The following is a 23,131-nucleotide window of genomic DNA, read 5'->3' as shown; positions in this document are numbered from 1 at the left end:
TTTTGACTTTCATATTGTGTCATCATGTAACGGACATACTGTATATGTTTTAAAGCCACCGTGTTCTGTTTAACACTGATGACATTTTCAGATGTGGCCTATGTTTTGAACATGTGTGTGTCACACTGACAGACTTATGGGCTCTAGGTTTACTGTACTGTACACACACACACACACACACATAAATATTTTCTCTCTCTCTTTTCATCTCATCTCACTGGGACCTATCACCCTCTCTCTCTCTCTCTCTCCCACCTTAGCACCCATCACTGACCCATATATTCAGTAGCCATACTGGGTAAAGATGGGGCATTCTCCCTAGCCAGCATGGGACACAAGCAGTGCTGCTTGCTGTCTTCCCTCCTTTCTTCTCTATCTGCCCTTCTCCTCAGTGGTTGAGAGTGACTTTCCAGAGGAGAGGAGAGACAGACTGAGGTGATGAATCTGCAGTGCTGAGGCTGCTTGCCTCTCTGACCCTGCAGCCTGCAAGACTTGGCTTGCTCCAGGGGTTGTCCAGGGCACAGACAGTGAAGCCCACAACTGTAAGCTGTGTTTGTGTTGGGCTTTAAAACTTTGTGTGGTTTCACTTCTCACTTCTACAAACACACATGTTACACATGGTGGCACGTTTGGATGATTTGCATTAAGCAGCTTTTTTAAAAAAAAAAAAAAAAACTAATCCCCTGTGCTTTTGAAGCTCAAGTGGCACTGGATCTGTTGGTAAAGCAGCAAACGGTGCTGATGCATCATGGAAATTGGATACTAATTGCGAGTGTTTGACCCACTAAGGGCCTGTGACTCAACACAGTAACCACCTCTTGCTCACTGTCAGTACCTGCAGAGCAGAGATACTCATATACGCATCGCACAAAATCACATAAAAGGCGCTGACAGCTGCAGTAAAGTTGCCAAAGCGTAGCGCTATCTTGCAAAACCATTTCGCAATGCTTGCTCCTGCTTACACTCACATGGGTGCATTCGGGTCAAGCTGAGGCTGCCAAGGAGCAGTTCACAACTTTACACTGGCACATCTTTCCTCACATACAAGCACACTTAAATGTCCACTTTATGTTACCATACCATGTTAATGACACTCTTAATAACTCTTTCTCTAAACTAGCTTTTTCGAAGTTACAATAAGATACCCTTTTCTTTTTATTTGCCCCAAACACCCGCATACTTTACATGCTGCATTATCTACCAACAGGCACAAGTGGTGTCCAGCCCACCTTACTCTTACTATAGTGTTTGTTTTCCTTTTGTGCTGAAGGTGTAACCAGTGTCATCTTATACCTGAAGCCTGTCCTCCCTCTCACCAGTGAAGGTTGTTTCTTTTGAGTGCTCACACACTGCCAGGGTCAGGGGTGCCTCCAAAACAAGGCTTCTAACGTTCCAGCAGGCTTTCATTCCTCTGTTCAGAGTTGTAGCAGTCAGTCCCTGAGGCAGCACACTTGCTTCAGTGCAACCCAGATCGTGGTAGAATATTATCGTATGCATCATGTAGCCATAACAAAACTGCCAGCTTCACAGAGACATTTTTTGAAGATGGGGGACAGCATTACTTACCCATTACAGAGCATGTGTGTGTGTGTGAAGTGTGACATTAGAGGCATGAAGTAGGTTTGTGTTACTGAAGGTCTTATTGAATGTTACAGCTTATTAAAGTGTCATTGCTGTGTGGTTTAGATTTAATGCTCAAGAGGCCCGTCAATCATTTACTATACTTTTCCAGATTGACTGAGTCGTCCGTCTTTATGTTCCTTCTGTGCTCCTCAGGTCAGGGTTCAGTGGCAGACAGGAATTTTTTTCCGAGGGCATGCCCTGCTGGGTGGCATGCATGGAGGCATAGAAGCAGCTTAAGGGAGAGGCTCCCTTTTTTTTTTTTTATCTGATCAAAATGCTGTCGTTTGTTATAAATGGCATGATTGATGCTTCTGCCAAGAGCTCTTATCAGGGATCTTGCTCCACACCCACCTCATATACTACGCGAGCAGGCACACACAGGCCACCATACCATACCAAAGATTCCCAGAGAGGCTTCCCATGGCACTTCTCATGTTGGTACAGTGTGGAGAGGCTTGTACCATAACAGAGGGCGTTACATAAGCGTCAGTTCTTTCTCTTCCCTGTGTTTGTGTCAGCACTCCTTCAGTAGAGCAGGGAATATATATCTGTCTTTGAGTGTGCATCGCTTGCTGGCAGCTGTGCAAACACTGTTTGGGTGATCCAGCCTCTTCTTGATGTGGTCTGTCGATGAATTGCGCCAAACAGCACAAACAGGGACAGCTTTTCATCTGAGGTGTGCCATGTCAAACTGAGGGCAACGATTTGCCAAATCAAAACGTGATTAGTCAGTGGACTGTTCAGTGGATCACGCATACGTTACTAGTTCGTGTTTGACCACGCCATGTCCGTGAGAGAGGAACAGATACCAGCTTGCTCAATGGGCCTCCCTGTGATGGTCAGACTTGTCAACAGACTGGGTGGATACTCGTGAATTGGATATCTGTGAGCTTCCACAATGATCCTCTCATTCTTTCCTCTTTCTTCCTTGCACTGCTCAGTTATGCTACTGCGTTACATCAAACAGATTATCCCTCAGTTCAGCCTGTGTGTCATTCATACCTCCTTTCAGTTATCCGCTTTGTTGCCCATATAAACATAAAATTGCGTGGGTCCTCCCTCATGAAAACACGCCTTAATCGTTTCTTATAAAGCTTAGTCATACACTGAGGTGTGTTAGCACTAAATACTGCAGCCTGCTAAATAGCAAATAGCATATGGCCAGATGGAGAGACTAGAGTCAATGTGATGGTAGTAAGATCAAGCAATTGGTCAACTCCAGCTTCTTATTATACTTGCATTCCATAAAAAGCCAATAACCAAAACAAAGGAAAATATGTTCCTTTGCCAGTAAAATAAAGTATTATGAGCTTTTTTTGTAACAGACAACTCAATCATTCACCCACATAGCTCCTCCTCCAGTGCTCCTCCCCTTCTTTCCCTCTCCTTCTCTGATTTCATGTTTTTCTGCTGGCCACATGAGTTTCTCTCAGGACACCTTGATGTGGTGTAGAGTGAGTTCCTGGGTAGTGCACTTTGTCTCATCCCCATTCATTTCTTGCTTGTAATCCCTGAGTCATGGCACTAGACGCCTGCTTCACCACACGCCACTACTGGCTGTCCGACTGCACGTCTGCTTGGCTCGCTTACTGGTTTTGTCTACCACAGGCCTCTCCCCTCCCTTACACTACCAGTCTGACTGTGAACCCTAAGTGGCCTGACTCTGCCCCAAAATGGGCCCTCAACCGCCCACACATCTCGGCTGAGTGTTTTATAACTGTTTATTGTGCTCTTGCTCTGTTGCTGTTTCTGTTTTAAGGGGTCTACATTTAGGAGCTGTGTGTCCTATAGTTGAGACCGAACCTCTTCTAGTTCGGGTCGCTTTGAGAATCAGTCCGCTGTCCTGAAAGGTGATGAATTTGTTTCACTATGGGTGTTCAGCTGTCCACATGGAGCCCATGTCACTCATTTTTGTGCAGTTTATGTTCCAGATTTTCTCCCCTTGTTTTTCCCCTTTGTCTGCATTTGCTGCACACCACCTGTTTTTGGAGTCAGTATTGCGTGCTGTTTTTGTAATCAGGACAACAAATGCGACACAGCCACAGATTTCATGTGTATCAGACCTGAAGCAGCACCAAATATGTACACATTGTTTAGTCTATTGAAAGAAGGAATGATAAAGAAGTGTGGGGGTTTTTTTTGTGGGCGGTGGGCTTTGTTGTGTAGGTGTGACCCTGTGGGGCTCATGATGAGTTGGGCCTTGGTGATGCAGTCAAATGAGAGGCACATGTTCTGGCATAGGAAAGTTGTTAAGCTGCTCGCTGGTGACGATGTGGTGAAAACAGCTGGATTCTTTATCTTTGTCTGTCTAGTCTGACCTCCCTTGTATCAGCATTTTCAAAATAATAAAAAAAAGTTGCCTTACTGTAGGCCCACGTGTCCTAAAAAGGACGAGGACTCGTCTTTGGCAGTGTTCTTATACAGAAATATGAATGTTATCTGTGGAATATTATCATTTTGCTTCACATAAGCCTTCGTTAGAGACGGTCTGTTTGTTTTCTTGAATGTGGGCTTGTTGCCTGCACAGTCAAAAGGTAACTGAGTCACAGAGTAGGTTTTTTTTTTTACAACATACGGTCATTGCTTTCATCATGACCAGTCACACTGAATTGGCAAGATATCTCCTGAAGTCCAGTCATTCTTCGAGTGGACTGAGTCACTGCCTGTCTGTGCTTGTGTTTCTGTGTGACAAACTGTGTGTGTGTGTGTGTGTGTGTGTGCGAGGGAGGGAGGGAGAGAGAGCAAGCGGGGGGAGGGAGGGTGAAGGGTTGACATGCACACGTGTTGGAAAGTATTTTTTTTTTTTTACTGTGAAACACTTGAGTTGTAACTTTCCATATCAAATTGTGGTTTAAAATCTTTTCATCAAAACAGTCAGCCGAAGCAAGGTGTTTTCACACCATCATGAAAAATAGCATTTCTTCAATAAGATAAAGGATGAGCGACGCAGCCAGATGTTTGATGTTTTACGTCTCTATAAGCAATACAGCCTGCACTGAGCCTAAAATAGAAGGGCAATTCAACCTCTTAATCTGAGACCATTTTGCCACTTACACCACTAAGTCATTTTTGGTCACATTAGAGGAAAACAAGAAAGCTGTGAGAAGCACATTAGCGATTGTAAAACAGAGGTGGAATGCAAGGCACGCAACATGAAAACATTGTGGTTGGGGGGTGGGAGGGTTTTATTTGTCAAGTTTCCATCTGTTGCCCATAGCTTGCCTTCAAACCAGTAATAAGCTCTTATATACTGTATAATGCATAATGAGATCCATAACAAGACTTAAGGACATACATGTTGCATGCAAAGAATGTCTGTGAGAGAGACCGTGCCATCCATGTGTGTTAGTTTTTGATTGTATGATATCCCATGCAATTCAGATTTACAGAGCCTGGTTGTGGAATGTATCAGTTTGGACTAAAATAGGGCAGGCACCATGTTTTGTGGAAAAAATGCAACTCAGAGAGTAAACTGTTTGTCAGATATGTCGTGTGTTTGGTTTAATGCCTAAACAGTCCCCCCAGAGCATCCCCTGTCTGTTTACAGCAGGGATGGAGCCTGGGAGGGCAGCTAGCCTGGACACAGCTAGGCTAGCACCTGCGCTCACACAAGTACAGTAGAATAAGTGGACGAAAAACACAGTAAGTAGTGCTTTTGCTATAAATATTTAACATATACGGAGGTCGTGGAAAACAGTTGTGTGAGATCTGTCAGACTTTTCCCTCAGTCTTGTCTCTCTGCCTTAATAAGTAATGGAGAACTTGATGGTTGTGCAATGTGGGGTTGTGAAAAATACAATACTGTTGCTCAACATTTAATACTTAAGGCATAACTAAGATCTGTTTCGCACAGTTTAAGATCACAGAGTAACAAAATGTGTACATGTGGGTAGTTAAATCAGCAACAGGACGCCAAATCATGCCTCGTCTCTGTTCCCCTCGTTGCTCTGGAGATTTCCATCTAGCTTTTAATAAAAATGTGTTGAGCTACTGTCAGCAATGGCCCAGGATCTTTTCAAACTCAGACATAATAGAGAGAATAGAGAATAGAGAATAGAGAATGCCTTTATTGTCATTATACAAGTTGTACAACGAGATTTACTTGACTTCACCTTGAAAGTGCATACAGCTAACAACGAACATAACAACGAACTTGAATAATGTTATATCAAGCACCGAGACATTGGCATAAACAGTAGGGTTAATGCACTTTCACGTCATAAGCTAATATGATTTCAGCGATGGAGGTGGGGGAAGAAAAAAGACGACGAGGCATCAGTGGGGTATTAGTCTCACTTAATGTCTGCTTCAGTAGCGGGTGTGTCTGTGGCAGTGAGCCCCCTGGACAACTCTGGTTTCATGGCCAAAGACAGTGTCAGCAGTTGTACAGCTGTTTTACACCACCAGAAGCCTAAAGAATAAAGGGTTTTCATAGCCCTGGTTTTGAGTGGCATCTCTTTAGTTTAACACTGTCCTAAATGAAGCAGACTTGGGTCTATGTCTGGACCGGCCTTGTCACACTGGCTTGACCCATGCCTACACATCTATTCCTGGCCCTTGGCACTGAGACTGGAAGCTAAACAGTGGGGCAGCTGGTCGAACAAGCAGCCCTCTCAAAAACAGACTGCCACCCTGTCCTCCTCCTCTTGCTCCACGGCAACCCTTAGCCACCACTTTATCACCCCGTTGCATTGAATGGGCCTCCTTCTTGTTGGTTGGGTTTATGACCCCGAGTTCTCAGACCAGAGATCAAGATACAGATCTCCATCAAAGGCTCTCTCAGAGACCACTGTCACCTCTGGACCGGCCTGACTTGAAGAGCTGATTATAAACCTCTGACAAGTAGCCAAGATCATTTCCCCTGCACCTTGCCATAATGGTGCTGATATGTACCTGTGAGCATCTTGAGAAGGGTATGAGACCTCAGGGGTCTAACAAGTGTTTAACCTCCCCCTGAACCCACAACTCACCTCACATTACACAGGAAGTGGCAACTCAGTAGCAGGAAATTGTTCTTTTTCTTATTCACGTTGAAAACAAAAAACAAGAAAACAATCTATATACTCGACTTCAGATTAACACACGTGGAAAGCTCAGCTTTGAATAGTCTCTTGGATGATATCTTCTTTTTTCACCAACAAACATCCACTCATTAGATATACTCTGTATGGCTATTTATAGCTGAGCTGCATGATAGAAGGTATATTGTCCCTTATTGGACGGGTCTGGTTGCCTGCTGTGTTTGTATCATTGCATCATTTTGAGTGGAGGCAGCAGTCCAGGGTTTATGAATGAATCGAGTCTCCGCCAAAGGCTGGGAGATGGCACTGATCCCACTGTGATGTCACTCCAGAGACAAGGAGAAGAGCGGGAGCTTTATGAGACCTCCCATTCATTCATCTGTCTCTCTCTCTTTTTTCTCTCTCTCTCTCTCTCTCTCCCTCTGTGCCCACCCCCGGTTCTCTTGTCCTGTGATGGGCTCATATTACAGAGCGGTGACTCACTCAAATACCCAGCCACCCACCCATCCCTCCTTCCGTGTGTTCATTGTCACCCCTCACCCACCCATGATGCTCCCTTTCTGTCGTCCCCTGGTCCTGCCCTGCCCATCCATGCCTTTTCTATCTCCATAAACCACAAAAATCCCAATTTCACACCCACGCTCTGGCGCACAGGCAAAGGAAACTACTAATTTAGTTCATGTGTGTGTATGTGTGGGTTGGTTTAACAGCCCAAGGTGCCAAAGAGAACCTCAGTCTACGGTTGGAGTTGGGGCTTGGTGATAAGGGCTGGGCAGTTATGGTGCGCGCAGTCTGTCGGAGAGAATCCCTGGGAGAAATATCACCATTGCACTCAGCAGACCATCGATTAATCATGGCAGGGGCGGAGTGGCTAATCAATACCCTTACTGTACATTTACATCCAGACTAAACATCAGTCTCCCTCTCTCGGAATACATGGACATATTTGCTTGGCGTCATTAGAAGAAGTTGGTTGTATTTCAGACTCTGCCCTGCACAAGCTCGTTTTACTCTCTCTTGTTCGTGAAATGTGAATGCCATAATGTTGCCTGTGATTTACACCCACTCCCACATTTTGGGAGCTAAGTGGATGGGACTCATTTTGCGGACAGACCCACACTGTCTAATGTGGAAAGTGATGACTTGTGGATGCTCTAACTCTCAGTATGTACTGACCATTCTGTATCTAATGGGACTCATTGGCATTGAAATCCTATCAGGACTTCATCATTTACTAGAGATCGTCTCGATTCAAGCTGGCCTCTCTTACTAATGGATGCGCACTGTGCATTAGCTCTGCCGCAGACAACTTTCATATGGGTCATTCACCACAGAGACTGCTCTGCTATCACTGCACTCTTAAGTCTCATGTGTGCCGCCAGTGTCGATGTATCCGCAGCTTTGCATTTTGTTTAAAAAGAATTACAGCAATGCAGTGTACATGCATGTCCTATAAAAAGTTTGGTTAAAAGTGCAATTGTACTGACACCTAACAGTCTGAGTGTAGGAGACATGTGTTATGCTTTGAATTGCTGTAAGGCAGTCAACAAACGTCCCACTTCAAACTCAGTTTTTTAACGTTTTAAACAAGTAATTCAAAATGAAAACAAAAGAAATCACCCAAATTGCAGTTCCCGCTTTATTTTGCTCTATAATCATGGTTCACATATTTCTCTCTTTCGCATGCCTAATGGTAGTTGTCATGCGAGATGGTGTTGAGTGTCTTTGATGGAGGATTTAGTGCTAAAGTGGGTTCAAGTCTGTGTGGGCAAGTACAGACTGGGGCTGCGTTGATAAAAGCAATGGGGAGGCAGAGAGGCGTAAATGGTTCGAAAGTGCAGACAACCTCCACTCGATCCAGCTTAAATAAACTGCCACATTTTGCCTTTTTTTCACATCAAAGTGCAGACTGTCTCAACCCCGGTTCCATCTCAGTTTGCAGCCGTTTGCAACACACTCGTTTTTGCACTACCAAGACTACTTGAAAGAAAAATGAGCTCAGTGGAGGCCCAGACAGTTCTGCTGTCAGGAGCACATTCTGCCTAACAACAACTCGCTCAGGTCTTATTTTAATGTGAAGGTGCACGGTTAATTTTGATGTGCCGGCTGCAACTGACAGTAGTTTAACTGGGGTCTTTTGTGAGACCGTAAAACAGTGTTTATTCTCAGCTCCTCTGCTTTGCTTGTGACTAGAATGGATATCTTTCTGCTTGTTCACCAGTCGAACAGATACAAATATATTATTACAGCCCTAATTGAATCACATGTCGAGGCAAAGAGCTCGCCTGTTCTGTGTCTCGCATGACTTGCAAGGCTTCTTTCTTTAGAGCCAAAGACAGAAACAAGAAAGTTGGAGACCTAATTTTAAGAGTGGCCAGACAGACATTGGTTACATGGGCAAAGAAGCGACAGCTGCTGTGCATTCCAGATGAGGTCAAGGCGTCAGCAAGTGGTGAAAACAAGCATGAACTGTTTGTTGCTCTGGTGTACTGCAGGCAGATAAAACCACCAGCCAGTGGAGATGCCAGAACATCTGGGTTTGGCAAATGGTGTTTCTGTGAGGGGAGTGACACAAGTTTTCTTCAAGTCAAATTTCTTTTTCTTTTTTTCGTTTTCTCGTTTGTAACTATTTCAACCGATGTGCAAATGAGATGGAAACAATTACTTCATCAATAGAAGCATGATTCAACCTCTGATGTGCAATTAAACCTGTTGAAGCACCAATATGTTCTTTAGTGTTCTGTTGAAAACCCCCTCCCCCCCAGAGTTGATCAGATTAAATAGTGCTATTACATCATACTGCAGTTTCAAACAGATCATGATGTTCTATATGTGGGCCTTTGTTTTGGAAAAAAAGTGTGGGTGCTTTATAGATCAAATGAATGAACTACATGAAGTTAATTGGATCTGTATAGACCCCTTTATGTCTTTTACAAGTGATTTGAGCTGAGTCTTGGCCCAGTTAGTTTTTAGCAGTCTATTCTAGTGTTAGTGTCCCGGGGGTCTTTCCCCTTTTTCCTTCCATCATGTCTATGGTTTTTTGCCCCCTTTAGCCCACACTTCTGCAGTCTGGTCTATCTAATTGGATGAGTGCGAGTCATCAGGCGCTGTTTAAAGCCATCAAAGGGAGCTCTGTTCCCCACTGGGTGCCCACTGGCTGTAAGGAGAGAACACTAAGCCCAGTGTGTGGCTGAGACCCTCGAGACAGCCCACCCGCCAGTTCTCCTAACCACCCGCCAGCAGCTACAGTGACATCATCACCTCATCCCTCGACCCTTGACCTTTCAGAATGTTTGACCCCATGCTTGGTGCGATGACAGTGGGCCTACTGTGTGGGGGCAACATGGGTGGAGGGCCAGCAGGGGTCATGGTGTCCCTGATAGGCAACTTGAGATGCTCTGTCACCCAGGATTTGCAGCTAAGAGATTAGTGTTTGTTGTATTTTATTTATTTAGTTTTTTTATCTAGCAATTTCACTATTGATTTGTGGGCTAAAATAGCTAATTACACTGTGCTGATTTGCAAATGGCATTGTATTGAGTGACAGCTCTTGTTTAAATAGGGTGGGTGTGATATGGTGACAGTGTCTGTGTTTGGAGAAGAGGCAGTTGTCGACTTGGGTTGTTAATTATGGTCAAATGTGACCATGTTGACTGTATATATGTGTGGGTGTGTGTGTGTGTCTATAAAGAGGTGACTGACCACATTCACAAGTCTCTCTTTCTCACCGTCTTTCTCTCTCCTGTCAGTTTTTAGTAAGCTTTATTGGCATGCAACATAACACAGTGTGCTTTGTTGTAGCTTGGGTAGGCAATCATAATTGACTCATAGCATACTATGTTAATATTTGCATTTGTCAATAAAATAGACACTGATACTGCTCAAAATCATAACATACATGCATTTGCTTCATGATTTGTAGATCCAGAGTGCGGCGATGTCCCGCTACTAACACCGGGAAGTAAAGAGATGATGTCCCAGGCTCTGAAGGCCACCTTCAGTGGTTTCACTAAGGAACAGCAGCGGCTGGGTATTCCCAAAGGTAAGGCGGTGAGCTGCTTGTAATTGTCATAAGTGCGTTCACATTTGCATTGTGGAAATTGATTAAATGATCAAATGTTAATGGTGAAAGCATGAACCTTCAAACGCACCTCAATGTGTCACATGTATTAGAGGCTTTTATGTCATTATCTGCTCCAGATCATCCAGTTAAGGTGTCCTTTAGAGGGATTCACTGAAAACCATCAGTCCACATGTTTCAAAGAATAAAGACAGAGAAAAACGGTATTAGTTACTTAGGTCTCGGCTGAGTACAGAGTCTCTTCATGCTGTTTAGAGGCAGCAGGGGTTTCAGTGTCCTTCTGTGTAATTGCACTATATCTGCAGACTATGGTTCTGCTTTGTCATTATCACTGCTATTTACATCCACTGCTGCCTCCCTGTTTGCTGTTGGTAGATATATTTGCCACAAAGGTAAAACCAAACATTGGAGTTTTTGTCACAGTGAAAACAGAACTTAACGCAGTGCGTAAGTTGCACTTCAGCGCACCAGAATAGAAAAGTGAAAGCTACTGTAAATCTGCATAGACATTCACACGTCAGTCACACATGAAGGTGAATGTTTGAATACATTTGCAAGTATATTCATCTCTTCTCGTCGTATGCTCATGCGCCCACTTGAAGTCAATAACAACCAAATCTACAAATAATAATCATATATGTTTGTTTGAATCCTTTTTAGATCCCAGACAGTGGACAGAAAACCATGTGGCTGAGTGGCTTACGTGGACTGTGAACGAGTTCAGTCTGAAGAACGTTGACTTTGACAAATTCTGCATTAACGGAGCCACCTTGTGTGCGATGGGGAAGGAGCGCTTCCTCGACTTAGCGCCTGACTTTGTGGGTGACATCCTTTGGGAACATTTAGAAATGCTTCAAAAAGGTAAAGTCAGACTGTCGTCCCCGGTAGACAAGTTCATTTACTGAGTGTTTACTTTATTTGTGGTATGTCTGTGGGACTCATTCACCAAATGCAGTGATGTAACTGTTGGTATTTGCTATACGGGAGCCAAACAGGAAGAAACAGTTTAGCTCAGGTCATTAATTTTTGATAATGCTGGATGCAGTTACATGATACATCAAATCAATGGCGAGGTCACTGACGCTCTCTATCTATTTTTCATGAAGAGGATACAAAGCATTATCCCATCAATGGATTGACCTCCAACTTCCAGGAATCCCGTTATACCTCAGACTACTTTGGCAGTAAGTACTGTACTCACTCACACACTCATTGTTAATCATTCTGTAAAAGCACAAGATGCTACATGACTAAAATATGAATGTTAATATTAAAATCATACATTAATAGTGGGGGGAAAAAAAAAAGCAGAGTTAAGTTTAGTTTCGTCTAAGAATTTCCAAAATCCCTGTGACTCACTCAAGGTCCTGTTTAATGGACCATTCACACACTCGGCATTTGGGCAGCAGTTCAGCACAGGAGGGATAACAAGTGCTCTATTCTGAGTTTGATCTTTTCCTCCTCTGTTCCGCTCCTTGCTTTCTATCTGCATTTCATGTCTTCAGGCTACGGTGTTGAGCATGCTCAGTGTGTCCCTCCTTCTGAATACTCAGAGCCCGGCTTCATCACAGAGTCCTACCAGACACTTCATCCCATCAGCTCCGAGGAATTGCTGACGCTCAAGTATGAGAGTGAATACCCTGCTGTCATCCTACGGGACACACCCCTCAATCCGCTGCAGGTGGACTACTTTTCTGTCAAGCAGGAGGTGGTATCCCCTGACAACATGTGTGTGGGACGCCTCAGCAGAGGTGAGCAATCATGGACTAGATAAGAAGAGCGTATTTATGAGTTGATAGGATGATGCAGGATTAGTCTGGAAGGAATCGCTGCATGCATGTTTCACTCATCAGTGTGAGCGTTGGGTGACATCTGTTCACATTATGTGCTACGTGTTTTCGCGAGAGCATGTAGGTACGAAGCGCTGCTGTGGGTGTGTATGTGCGTGTTACTGAGCCGGCGCTACCAGAATCGTGTCATGCCACATCGGTGCGTATTTATTAGATGAGAAGAAAAGCAGGCCCTCTGGTTGGTTTGTGGTTCAAGCAAACCCGCCTCATGCACTCTTGTCTGGGTCTGGAAAAAAAGAAAAGAGTATTGTTTTTGTCAGAGTGATGCATGAACCAAAGCCACAACGTGTTCCTTTATGTAAAACAGCTTAAGTGGTGTAACCTTCAAGATTTTTTTTTTTTTCGTTGGCCTCTTTTTCTTGACTCAACTTTAAGGTTCTCGGTAAGACGATGGAGGTGTCATCCTCAGTGAGCAAGTGTGGACTTTTCTCATGAAACTTTCTGAATGCACAGGCTTGTCTTCTCATCCGCTGATAGTATACAAAGGAATTAGGATCATGGTGTACATTTATAGTCACAAAGCTAGGGTTTTCTTTCCACAAATCCCCCAGCTGTATAAATGAATAGCATGTGCCAAGTGCATTATACAAGCCCCCATATGGTGCTTTAAGCATTTGCCTGCAAGGTATGAGGTCCAGTCCTCATGCATCACACATACCAAGTGTTGGCGTTACGCTCTTCCAACGTGGGAAAGTATTTTGTAGCACAATTGATATCCACATGTGGCTTCGATTGCAGCGCTGCTTTATCTGTCATTTGTTAATGACTCACCATTGAAAGACTCCTCGTATCTTTCCCCAGGCCAAAAATAGCAAGGCAATTTGTGTGACTGTCTTACATTTAAAATCAAACTCTAATAGTGGCTGTACGAGTCAAATGAGGTGTGAAATGGAGCGATGTGGCACTGCAGAGGAGAAGAAAAATAAGGCCGACTGAGAAAGAATGTAAATTGAATATATGAACTCCTGAAATCTTGTTTATGTCACGTCCATACATAACAATTTTACATACTTATGCACTTAATTGTTTTTTTTTTTTTTGAGAAAGATATTTTAACGTGTGGTATGTTTCAAAAATCAATTTTAAGTTGACTTTCTTGTAACACCATTTCCGCTCATCCTTCTCTCTTCAGGTAAACTCGGTGGCCAGGACTCGTTCGAGAGCATCGAGAGCTTTGAGAGCTGTGACCGACTGACCCAGTCGTGGAGCAGCCAGTCCTCGTTCAGCAGCCTGCAGCGGGTGCCTTCCTATGACAGCTTCGACTCGGAAGACTACCCCGCTGCCTTGCACGGCCACAAGCCCAAGGGCACCTTCAAAGACTATGTGAGGGAGCGCTCAGACCTCAGCAAGGATAAACCCGTCATCCCAGCAGCGGCACTGGCAGGATACACAGGTAAGACGCCTCAATGTCACCGTTGGCACGGTATCATTTTGTGTAGCGTCCTACCTCGATAAGTGCCGCAGCATTATATGTATCTTCTTCACAGCGGAGGGTGTTTTTAAAAGTCAGAGCAGGAAAAGTGCGGGGTAAATAATGACATCACTCATCATAGCTCTGGTCCATTTAGATGGAACCTATGCATCAGCCAGCATGCACCTTAACACTGTAATACTTTACAGGAAATGTTGTCTTTTACAAATCTTACTAGTCACACAATGCAACAAAAAATGAAAAGCATTACTTTTTGGGGTGGACATACGTATTCTCACATGTAGATTTCCTTCCACATTCCCATATGACATACAATTGAATGCAGCAGTAACACACTTGTTGTAAGGAAGCCCCAATGCACTGCTGTTTTTATGTATTGTGTATATATATATATCTATATATATAAATATGTACAAAAACATGTCATGCACATTACAGGAAACCTAGCTGGTTTCATTTACACATTCATCTTTTTCTTGCCACTACTTTTGTTCTGTTTTCACTTATTGTGTATTTCCTTGTAATCTGTGGCACACATCTCAGCCTAGCTTTTCTAGGTCACCCTAGCCATGCTGGTAAAACACACGAGTTATGATTGCCCCTGCACACAAGTGCAGAGGGAGAATTATCTCTGCATCTCATGAAGCATCTTCATACTCATACATGCTGGCTGGTGTGTGGTCTCCCAAGTGCCACGCGATGTGCAGATACCTACATGCTTCTCTGGTGCACTATTTTAGCGTCTGTCGTTGCTAGTGCTTGTTTCTAGTAATAGTTTACTAAGATTAGTACATATGTGGGGAAAATTTGCCTGATAACAATTGCTTACAAATACTGCGGTTCAAAATATGCATTTGGGCAAAGATAGCAGTGTCAGTGGCGCTATAGACACTGATCACCTCTCTGTGTTTCAGAAACGGGTAAAAGGTCACAATAGACTGAATGTTCATTTTAGTTTGTACAGAAAAAAAAATGAATCATTCATTAGTAATGGTTCTGGAAATATGTCATAATGTGTGTATGTGTGTAATCAAATAATGACGCGTCAGATGCAGTCCTAAAAACCTTTTTAGTGACCATTAGAGGGTGTGTTGATCCCTGCAGCCAAATTCATTAATAGAAGAGTGTACTGTACCAATGCAGCTAATGTGAACGCTTAAAAATAAACATGACGCAGGAGTTGAGTTACTCTAAATGGGACTCACGGACGAGTGTTGTGGATTTGTGAGAGACATTCTTGCATCTTCATGCACGACGTCACCAGATCTGCCTCTGTGCCCTCAGTGCAAGGATATATGACTCCTATTATTCTACCTTTGTACTATGTGTGCATCACCAAACTCGGACTCCATTTACTGTATCGGTTTTTAAGAAAGCGTGGATGAAAGCCTCATGAATGTCCTCAGGCTCATTTAGTGTATTTTCACTGGGGAGAATGGGCTTCCTCTGAGCATTTATATCCTGGAAAATGGTAATGCTAAAACAAGCCATCGCCTGAAAGAGGAAAATGTGTAGCATTGGATCCCAGCTGTTGTTATGCAGTGTAATTAGAGCATAATTCTTAAAACATAGAAGCCTTTTTTATATGTCAATGTGTGTCCATGTACATATGTGGGGATGCTTATGGAAGCAAAAGACTGTGAGTGAGAGACCTTCCCCTCAAAATGATTATTATCATAATAATAATAATAATAAAAATGTATACATGCATTTATAAAATTGATGTTTATGACAGCTTGACAGCTAACTCAGCTCGGCTTCCTGTCTCAGTCACGGTGTGACAGGTGCCACTTGGCAGCCCGATAAGGCTGCTGAGAGATAAGTGGAGCTCCTCTTGTCATCCCTGTGGTTTCCTGTGACAATTCGCGATTTGCACCTCTGTCTCGAGTATTATCAAGTTAAACTGTCTGTATCGTGATGCTTTGCTGTCTCACTCCTTTTTTTCGGTCTGTCTCGCAAATACAAATATGCAAATAGTTGGCCTCGAATGTAACATTGGCGTCAACGCCGATGATACGTTTCTCTGTATTCATTAAAAGTAGTTAAAAGTTTGTTCCACCAATCTAAATGCGGGGCCCGTCTCAACCCATCTTGTTTTTGACGACATATGCCCAACACTCATTTAGTGCACCATGGGTCAAACACTTAACACTGCTGTGAATGTGAAACCCAGACTACTCAGCCCCTTTTTGCCACACTCGATGCCTTTTCAATGAGCCCCATTGTGCATAGAGCATTGAAACATATTTTTGGAAACTTCTTTTTTCCCTGTTCTTTTTTGTCAAAGGGTCGCCTACATTCTGGCATGAGAGCACAGGGGGCTGGTAAACGGGCACTGTATTACCTTTATGTGGGCTTGCTGTTACAGTAGCAGACTTTTGGAATGCAAGTTAAAACTCGGCCTGAATGAGACCCAGTGTTGCAGAGCCACTTATTTTCCAAGGTTGGAGTGGCTGTTGTCATGTACCTTCCCCGGTCCTCGCAGGAGCTAAGAGGCCTCTGAAATGCCATTTCAAGTGTGTTATGCCCACGTGTCTGTTTCCCTGAAACGGAGACACAGAAGAGAGAGCTAACTTTTGCGTAGCTTCAATTTTGCTGCAAAGGCAGGTGTGATTTCAACATGCGAGCCTCAAAAGTGGGTGGGTTCGTGTATATGCAGAAAAACCACAAGATCAAAGTGCAGTTCTGTGAATCTAGTACAGACACACAAAAAAACCCGACCTGTTGCGTTCGGTTGTTTTTGTTCTGCTTTCCTCTTTTTCCATTCTATGTAATACGCCGTTGTTAAAACAAAAGCTGAAGCTGTGTTTTGCCAGATTTTTATGTTTCTCTGTATTCATGAAAAAAGAAATCCTTCCAGTCTAACATTACAGATGACTTAGCAACTTTTTTCTCTTTCTCACACACTGTTCTGTGTTCAAGTCCGGGAGATATGTTGCTGTAGGCAGCCTTATTTTAAACTAGTGATTTCACCGGTGTGGAACTCTGGCTCTTGATTCACATACTGCAACTGGCGGACAAGGGAATAGATGATGAATGGGACTGTTGTATGAAAGAGGACTTTTGGTTGCATTGGTCTACTTCAGTCTGACCCAGATCAGAAGGTTTACTTTTCCTCTCTTTGACATCAGTGAATAAAACATGAATATTTAACCCTTTAACACTGAGCTTATCACAGATGACACTTTTGCACAAACGCACTTTGCATTACCGTAAATATGCAGCGGCTTGTGCTATCGGAGCGGTTTCTGAAAGCGGATTAAGTTGCATGTCAAAGCCACGTATGGTTATTACGGTAATTTCACTCGCGCTGTTGCAGGAAACCGACGATTCAGCGTCTTTGTCACCAGAGAGGAGAGAAAACGCCTGTACATAAGTTTCCATTTTTTTGGCCTGTTTTTGGACATTGACAATACCATCGAACAAATGTTATTTTTAATATTTTTATGCTGTTCAAATTTCAAATTTAATATGCAAAATCTGGTGTTTGTGTACAACTACAGTGTTTTGTTTTTTTTCAATAAATCTTTTAGTTTTTCTTCACTTTAAACTGTTAATACACCATTTTTAACATGCAGTCAGTTATCATTAGCTGCTAGATATGGAAAGTTATTCTAAAAGCACTTACTCATGGGACATTTTCTGGCCCTTTTATGATTAAAATAAGCAAAAAATAAATGAATCCACATGGACACTTAGAGGCTTAGTTGTTAAAGGTTAATACTTTTATAGATAGCAGAAGAATGGATTAGTCCTTTTTCACCTAATTGCATTTGATTATAGTTTTGTTTTTCTGTATGTAGATTTTACACAAATAATTGCACCTTATCTAAGTATGTGTTTTACTATCGTTGTTGCAGTAGATGCAAAGTAGTTGCTCTATGTCAAACACTGTGTCCTGAGCCTGGTGTTTGATATCTTTGTTCTGTGATCACACTTTGCTAATTAATCCCCCCCCATCTGTTCTGCAGGCAGTGGCCCCATCCAGCTGTGGCAGTTTCTTCTGGAGCTGCTGACCGACAAGTCTTGCCAGTCCTTCATCAGCTGGACAGGCGACGGCTGGGAGTTCAAGCTCTCTGACCCTGATGAGGTGAGGGGTCGTGACACTGCTGGCCTCTGGCACACGTGCTGGGAGGTCCTGAGCAGAGAACCAGATGAACAAGACGTCTTCTTTCTTTTCGTTTGGCTCTATTGGCGATGACTGTGTTATCAGTAGTGAATCACTTCAAAGTGACTCGATAACACAAAAACAAAAAAACCCCAATAGGTCTGCTTTTGAATGTGAATGTAATTACACCAAATTGAAACTGCATCAAATGACTGCACGTCTGTCCAACTGTCTGTGTCACATCTTGACCAGCTCGTCTCTTGTATTGTTTTAGGTTGCCCGGAGGTGGGGCAAGAGGAAAAACAAGCCCAAAATGAACTATGAGAAGCTGAGCCGTGGCCTGCGCTACTACTACGACAAGAACATCATCCACAAGACATCGGGGAAACGATACGTTTACCGCTTTGTCTGTGACTTAAAAAGCCTGCTGGGGTACACACCTGAGGAGCTGCATGCAATGTTGGACGTAAAGCCTGATACGGACGAGTGAAGGTGAAGGTTGGAAAAGCAAGTGAAGACAGACATTGAGGAGCCACACGGACTGAGGCTCATAAAGTGGTCTTAACTGTTTTATAGCTTTGGTAAACCATTTTTTTTTTGGGACCAAAATGTTTTTAATGACTTAACTATGGTCTCTGTCAACTTCGAGCTCTTGTCTCTTAGACCGTGTTTCAAAAAGGAAGGCACAGCCCAAAAAGCCTGTGTTCATACTCTGTTGCATTCAAAATGTGTGTGTATGTGTGTGAGCGTGGGTATGTGTGGTGTGTGTGTGTGTGGTGTGTGTGTGTGTGTATATATACCGGTATTATTTAGCAGCTCAAGGCAAATGGAGTGCTGTCGGGTAAAGTTGAGGTTCCATTCTGCTTAAGTAGCACAGTGAAGAGACAAGAGGACCAAAACGGACCGTCTTGGTTCTGATAGAACACGGGGCACATTTTATCATTTGGTTAAAAACAAAGAGCAAGTGCAAAGTTACAACTAGAAGGTAGTTGCCAAAAAAAAAAGAAAGAGTCATATTTAGAATGATGGTATTGTTCACTGTTCTCTTTAGTAAGGAGAGTTTTCAGCTTGGACCAAAAAAGTATTGTTTAAAGTTTGTTTTGTTTTTGTCAAAGGAGCTCATGCTTGTGCCAGTATTATATGACAGAATTTTGAGAACGGCCAATGTAGACCTACACGCCAGGCGTACGTTTGGAAAGATCCTTCTCATGTGGTCAGCGGGGGCTTCGCGGTGGAGCCGACATCGAGGTGCCGTCAAAAGTTCTCTTCTCTTGGAGTCTGATTAAATGTGCTGATTTGTTATCACACGACACTATAGACACTGTGCCCTGTGTGTGTGTGTGTGTGTTCATAGGCTGCGGGGACCCGGTGAGATGACTCATAACGTGAGTCTCCGATAGGCAGACGACTGAAAGCAGCCGTTGCTTTTGAAACTGACGCTTTCACCACCACCACCTTCGTTCGAGACGCATATTGTGACTGAAACGTATGCATTTTGCATATACCACCAGTATTAGCAAACTGTAGACAATCTGTGTGGGGAGAATCAGGAGTCGTTGTTAAGAAGAGTTATTTAATGTGCAGAGTACGTGCGTAGTTTGTCGATTCACTGTCCATGTTGCTGTTGAGTGTCGTGCACAAATGAAATCGCAGGTGAAGTCGTCGAGGGGCGGTGAATTGCAGAGGAATTAGGCCATCAGGAAATCATAAGGCTGCAGGATAGTGTGAAGGCACAGAGCAGGAAAAGGGGGACGGGCAATAGGAAAATGTTGACGTGAGAGATTGGGGAAGCTGTTTGGGACAGATGAAGGTCGACTGGAAGGAATCAGCAGATCCTGCGGATAACGATCGCTTGTGAAGTCTGATGTAAAATGACTGACAGAAACAATGCAAGTGGGCACTGTTTGGAGTGTTTTTTTTTGTTTTTTTTTGCATTACATGGGTTGTGCATTTAATTTGCAACCGCCATCGAGGGTAGACGCTGCTTCCAACTGAAACCTTAATTCAAATGTGGAGCCAGCGGACAGACATTTGTGTCGAATTTGTACGTTGTGTATTAGGCGGAGTAACCTTCATTTCATGGTGAGTAACTATCATGAATGATTCCACCCGTGTTTGCGTAGATTGTGATTCACTGGTAAATTGGCAGCAGTTTCTTCCCGACAGTGGGAACAGTAGCTGCACACTGGCCTTATGGGAAATGCAAAAAGTCAAAAATCATCTTAGAAGACAATGTTTATTGTTTACAGTGGCTGAATGTTACCCATATGGATTAAAATAGCTTTTTGAGATGTCTATTTGTACAGATTGTATTTCATAATGCTTTATTGAGACCCAGATTACACAAATAAGCAAGAGACAAAGCAGTAATAATAACCAAAACCCATGTGAGGTCTTTGGCCCACGGTGCCTCGCGTATCATCCACAATGATGGAAGACAGGGACTATAAATCTCTCGCATTCTTTGGAAAGTGTTGACTTTTCCGTTTTGTTTTGTTTTTGTCGGTTGTTCATATGAAAGCACACAGCTTTAGGACAAAGAGAAACGCCTTTGCTGATCTGGGTTTTTCCACTCGGTGCAGCGGAGAGGCGCTGCATGTGACTGTAATGTTTCATCCGTAACAAGCTTGTCCATCATCGTCATCGTCGAGCACTGACTCATGCTTGTCGTCCGACTCAAGGAAATTCAGCAGATGAATCAGTAATAAGCTTGACTTGTACTTTCATCCATTTCTGCACGTTGGTGTCAAAGGGTTACAAAACACTGTTTTTCATTTTCTTCAGGTTGTTTTTGTTTTTGTTTTTCTGATGTCCATGTTTCATGTTAAAGAGAGCTTTACGGATTTTTTTTTTGAATATATATTGTAATGGTTGCCAGTCCCCCCCCGACAAATGCTAAAACATTCTGTTGCTTATAATGTTAATATTATGAGAATTATTTTGTCAGGAAATATACTGTTAACTGTCAGACATGACTGCAGGTCTTATGTATTAATGAATCGTGGTCAGGCAAGTGTATACACACCAATAGATTGTGGCATATGCATATCTCAGAATGGATTCAGAAGGAAAACCCCCTTTTGTTTTTCTTTTTCGGATGTTGTTTTTTTTGTATATTTTATAGTGTCTCTGTATTTTTTTTATGAGATCATTTTTATTGTATTTAGTTCACAAACATTTGAATATTTTTCAATAATTTATATTTTATAAAAGACAAGAGATGCAGACAGCTGGTGCTTTCATGGGAATTTAAAGGTAGTGTAAGAACAAAACAATGTAGCAATGTTTTGTTTTTCTTTGTTTTCTGTTGTTGTTTTTTTTGTGGTTTTTTTTTATCCTTTTTTTTTATATAGAAGACTGAGCTGTCTGCTTAAGAAAAACAGGCTGATGCTGGCCCATCAATGATTTCTGCTGGAAAGGTTTTATAAACTGTAGCTTCTATTTCTAAAACGTACTTATTGTACTTCCAAATGTTATAAAATATATGTGAACAAAGAGTAAGGTGATCGTGTCTGGTGTTTTGATTCACGGACACACGCTGTCATGATATGCTATAAAGGCGAGTATTTCACAGTACAACAAGACAATATCCTTACTTTTATACGAGAGTGTTATTCTATGAAGTGTGTCTCACATGCACTGATGAGGTGACGTCGAAACAGCAACAACACACTGGGGCCCATTCATGTGCCTGTAACCCCCGGCTCATATAAATTCCACTGTAGATAGGGAACGTACACAATCATGGCTCACGGCCTCAAACTGCACAGCTGCTTGGCCCTGCACTGCACGTCCAATATATCAAGCTCGTTTTCACTTCAAGAAGAATAATAGTCCAAATGCGCAGACACAACATAACGCACATGAAAGTGTCTCAAACACTTATACAATTAAAAGAAAGAAAAAAAAGTCAGTTTTCCTCTGTTAAAACGCTGTGCTGGTGTTCTTGGCAGAGGGCAGACTGAGGTTACCCAGGTGGTTCTTCTCCTGTTCCACCTCCCTCGCGCTGACTGAGCTGATGATCCAGACCAGACGTGAGGGCTCGGCAGCTTTTTTAAACAACTTGCCCATACAGTGCACAATCTAACAGACCTGGAACAAAACTCTAAACCATTTTGATACCACTCAGAACTGCTTCTTCCACACCCAAACCCGCATACAAAGCTGGCCCATGCCGACTCCCCCTTTGTGTGCTTCATTCAGTGATAAAAACCTTGTCTGCGACGTAAGAGACGGCTGAGAGAAACACCGGGGCGAAGAGGAAGTCTGTGCAGAAAGTGAGAGCTGTCTCACCTGGTCGTTGCTAAATGATGTTGGATGATTTCTGCCTCTCCTGACAAAAAGTATCACCTCCTGTCGTCAGCAGCTTACAGCTCTCTTGACACTGGAGAGCGGCTCGTTTGTCAGATTCCAAGCCTAAATATTTATCCAAAGGGTCTTACCGAGCTCCATCTGTCTCATGCACGTAGTCTTAACATGGCCGAGGGAGACAAGGAGGGAGATTAAATGAACTGGTGTGACTACAACGTTGGGAAATTTGGACCATGCCAGGGATACCGTTGCAATAAAAACAAGATACTTGGGAATGAAAACTGATAAGGCACCATCATTTCACCCTGGATTCATCGTGCCAGTTCCGCCCATGAGCATACAAATGTTTCCATTGGCAGGATTTTGTGTCGTATATATATCCATTGGTTTTACCCTCTAGCTAAGTCAAAGTTGACTACTGGGCATGCTTGAGTAAGTCAAGCAAGTCCAGTAGCCTCCATCTAACTCCTGAAGAACCCTGTTTAGTATTTCAAGGCCAGCAGTGGAGCTGTCTGTTGCACTTCATTACTTCCCAACACATTCTTCGCCTTGGATCAAATCTTAATTAACAGCGTAGCACTCAAATGAAATAACAGCCAGTGCTGTGGCTGGGCCAAATTAGAGAATGGGTCTTACTAAATACAAAATACTAAATACTAAATTGAAAACACATGTCAGCTTGCAGCACAAGGTTCTGCGGTAACA

At 43.1% G+C, this 23,131-nt stretch overlaps 1 protein-coding gene across 4 annotated transcripts in view; it reads left to right on the top strand.

The window, feature by feature from the left end:
* The window catches only part of ets1 (v-ets avian erythroblastosis virus E26 oncogene homolog 1), a 32,458-nt gene extending 13,418 nt beyond the window's left edge, over positions 1-19,040 (top strand). For 2 of the 4 annotated variants that reach the window (XM_044032080.1, XM_044032082.1), the window contains 7 exons: positions 10,567-10,686; positions 11,386-11,586; positions 11,832-11,909; positions 12,231-12,476; positions 13,708-13,968; positions 17,979-18,097; positions 18,390-19,040. In XM_044032080.1, the coding sequence (XP_043888015.1) occupies positions 10,567-10,686; positions 11,386-11,586; positions 11,832-11,909; positions 12,231-12,476; positions 13,708-13,968; positions 17,979-18,097; positions 18,390-18,605 (1,241 nt within the window). In that variant the 3' untranslated portion in view covers positions 18,606-19,040. Of the gene's footprint in view, positions 1-208; positions 543-10,566; positions 10,687-11,385; positions 11,587-11,831; positions 11,910-12,230; positions 12,477-13,707; positions 13,969-17,978; positions 18,098-18,389 lie in introns of those variants that run through there. The other 2 variants (XM_044032083.1, XM_044032081.1) reach the window with 2 other exon arrangements.
* The last annotated feature ends 4,091 nt before the right edge of the window (positions 19,041-23,131 follow it).

Source organism: Solea senegalensis, linkage group LG8, assembly GCF_019176455.1.
Source record: "Solea senegalensis isolate Sse05_10M linkage group LG8, IFAPA_SoseM_1, whole genome shotgun sequence".
Classification (NCBI taxonomy): Eukaryota; Metazoa; Chordata; class Actinopteri; order Pleuronectiformes; family Soleidae; genus Solea; species Solea senegalensis.
This window is presented reverse-complemented; position numbering and strand designations above follow the sequence as displayed.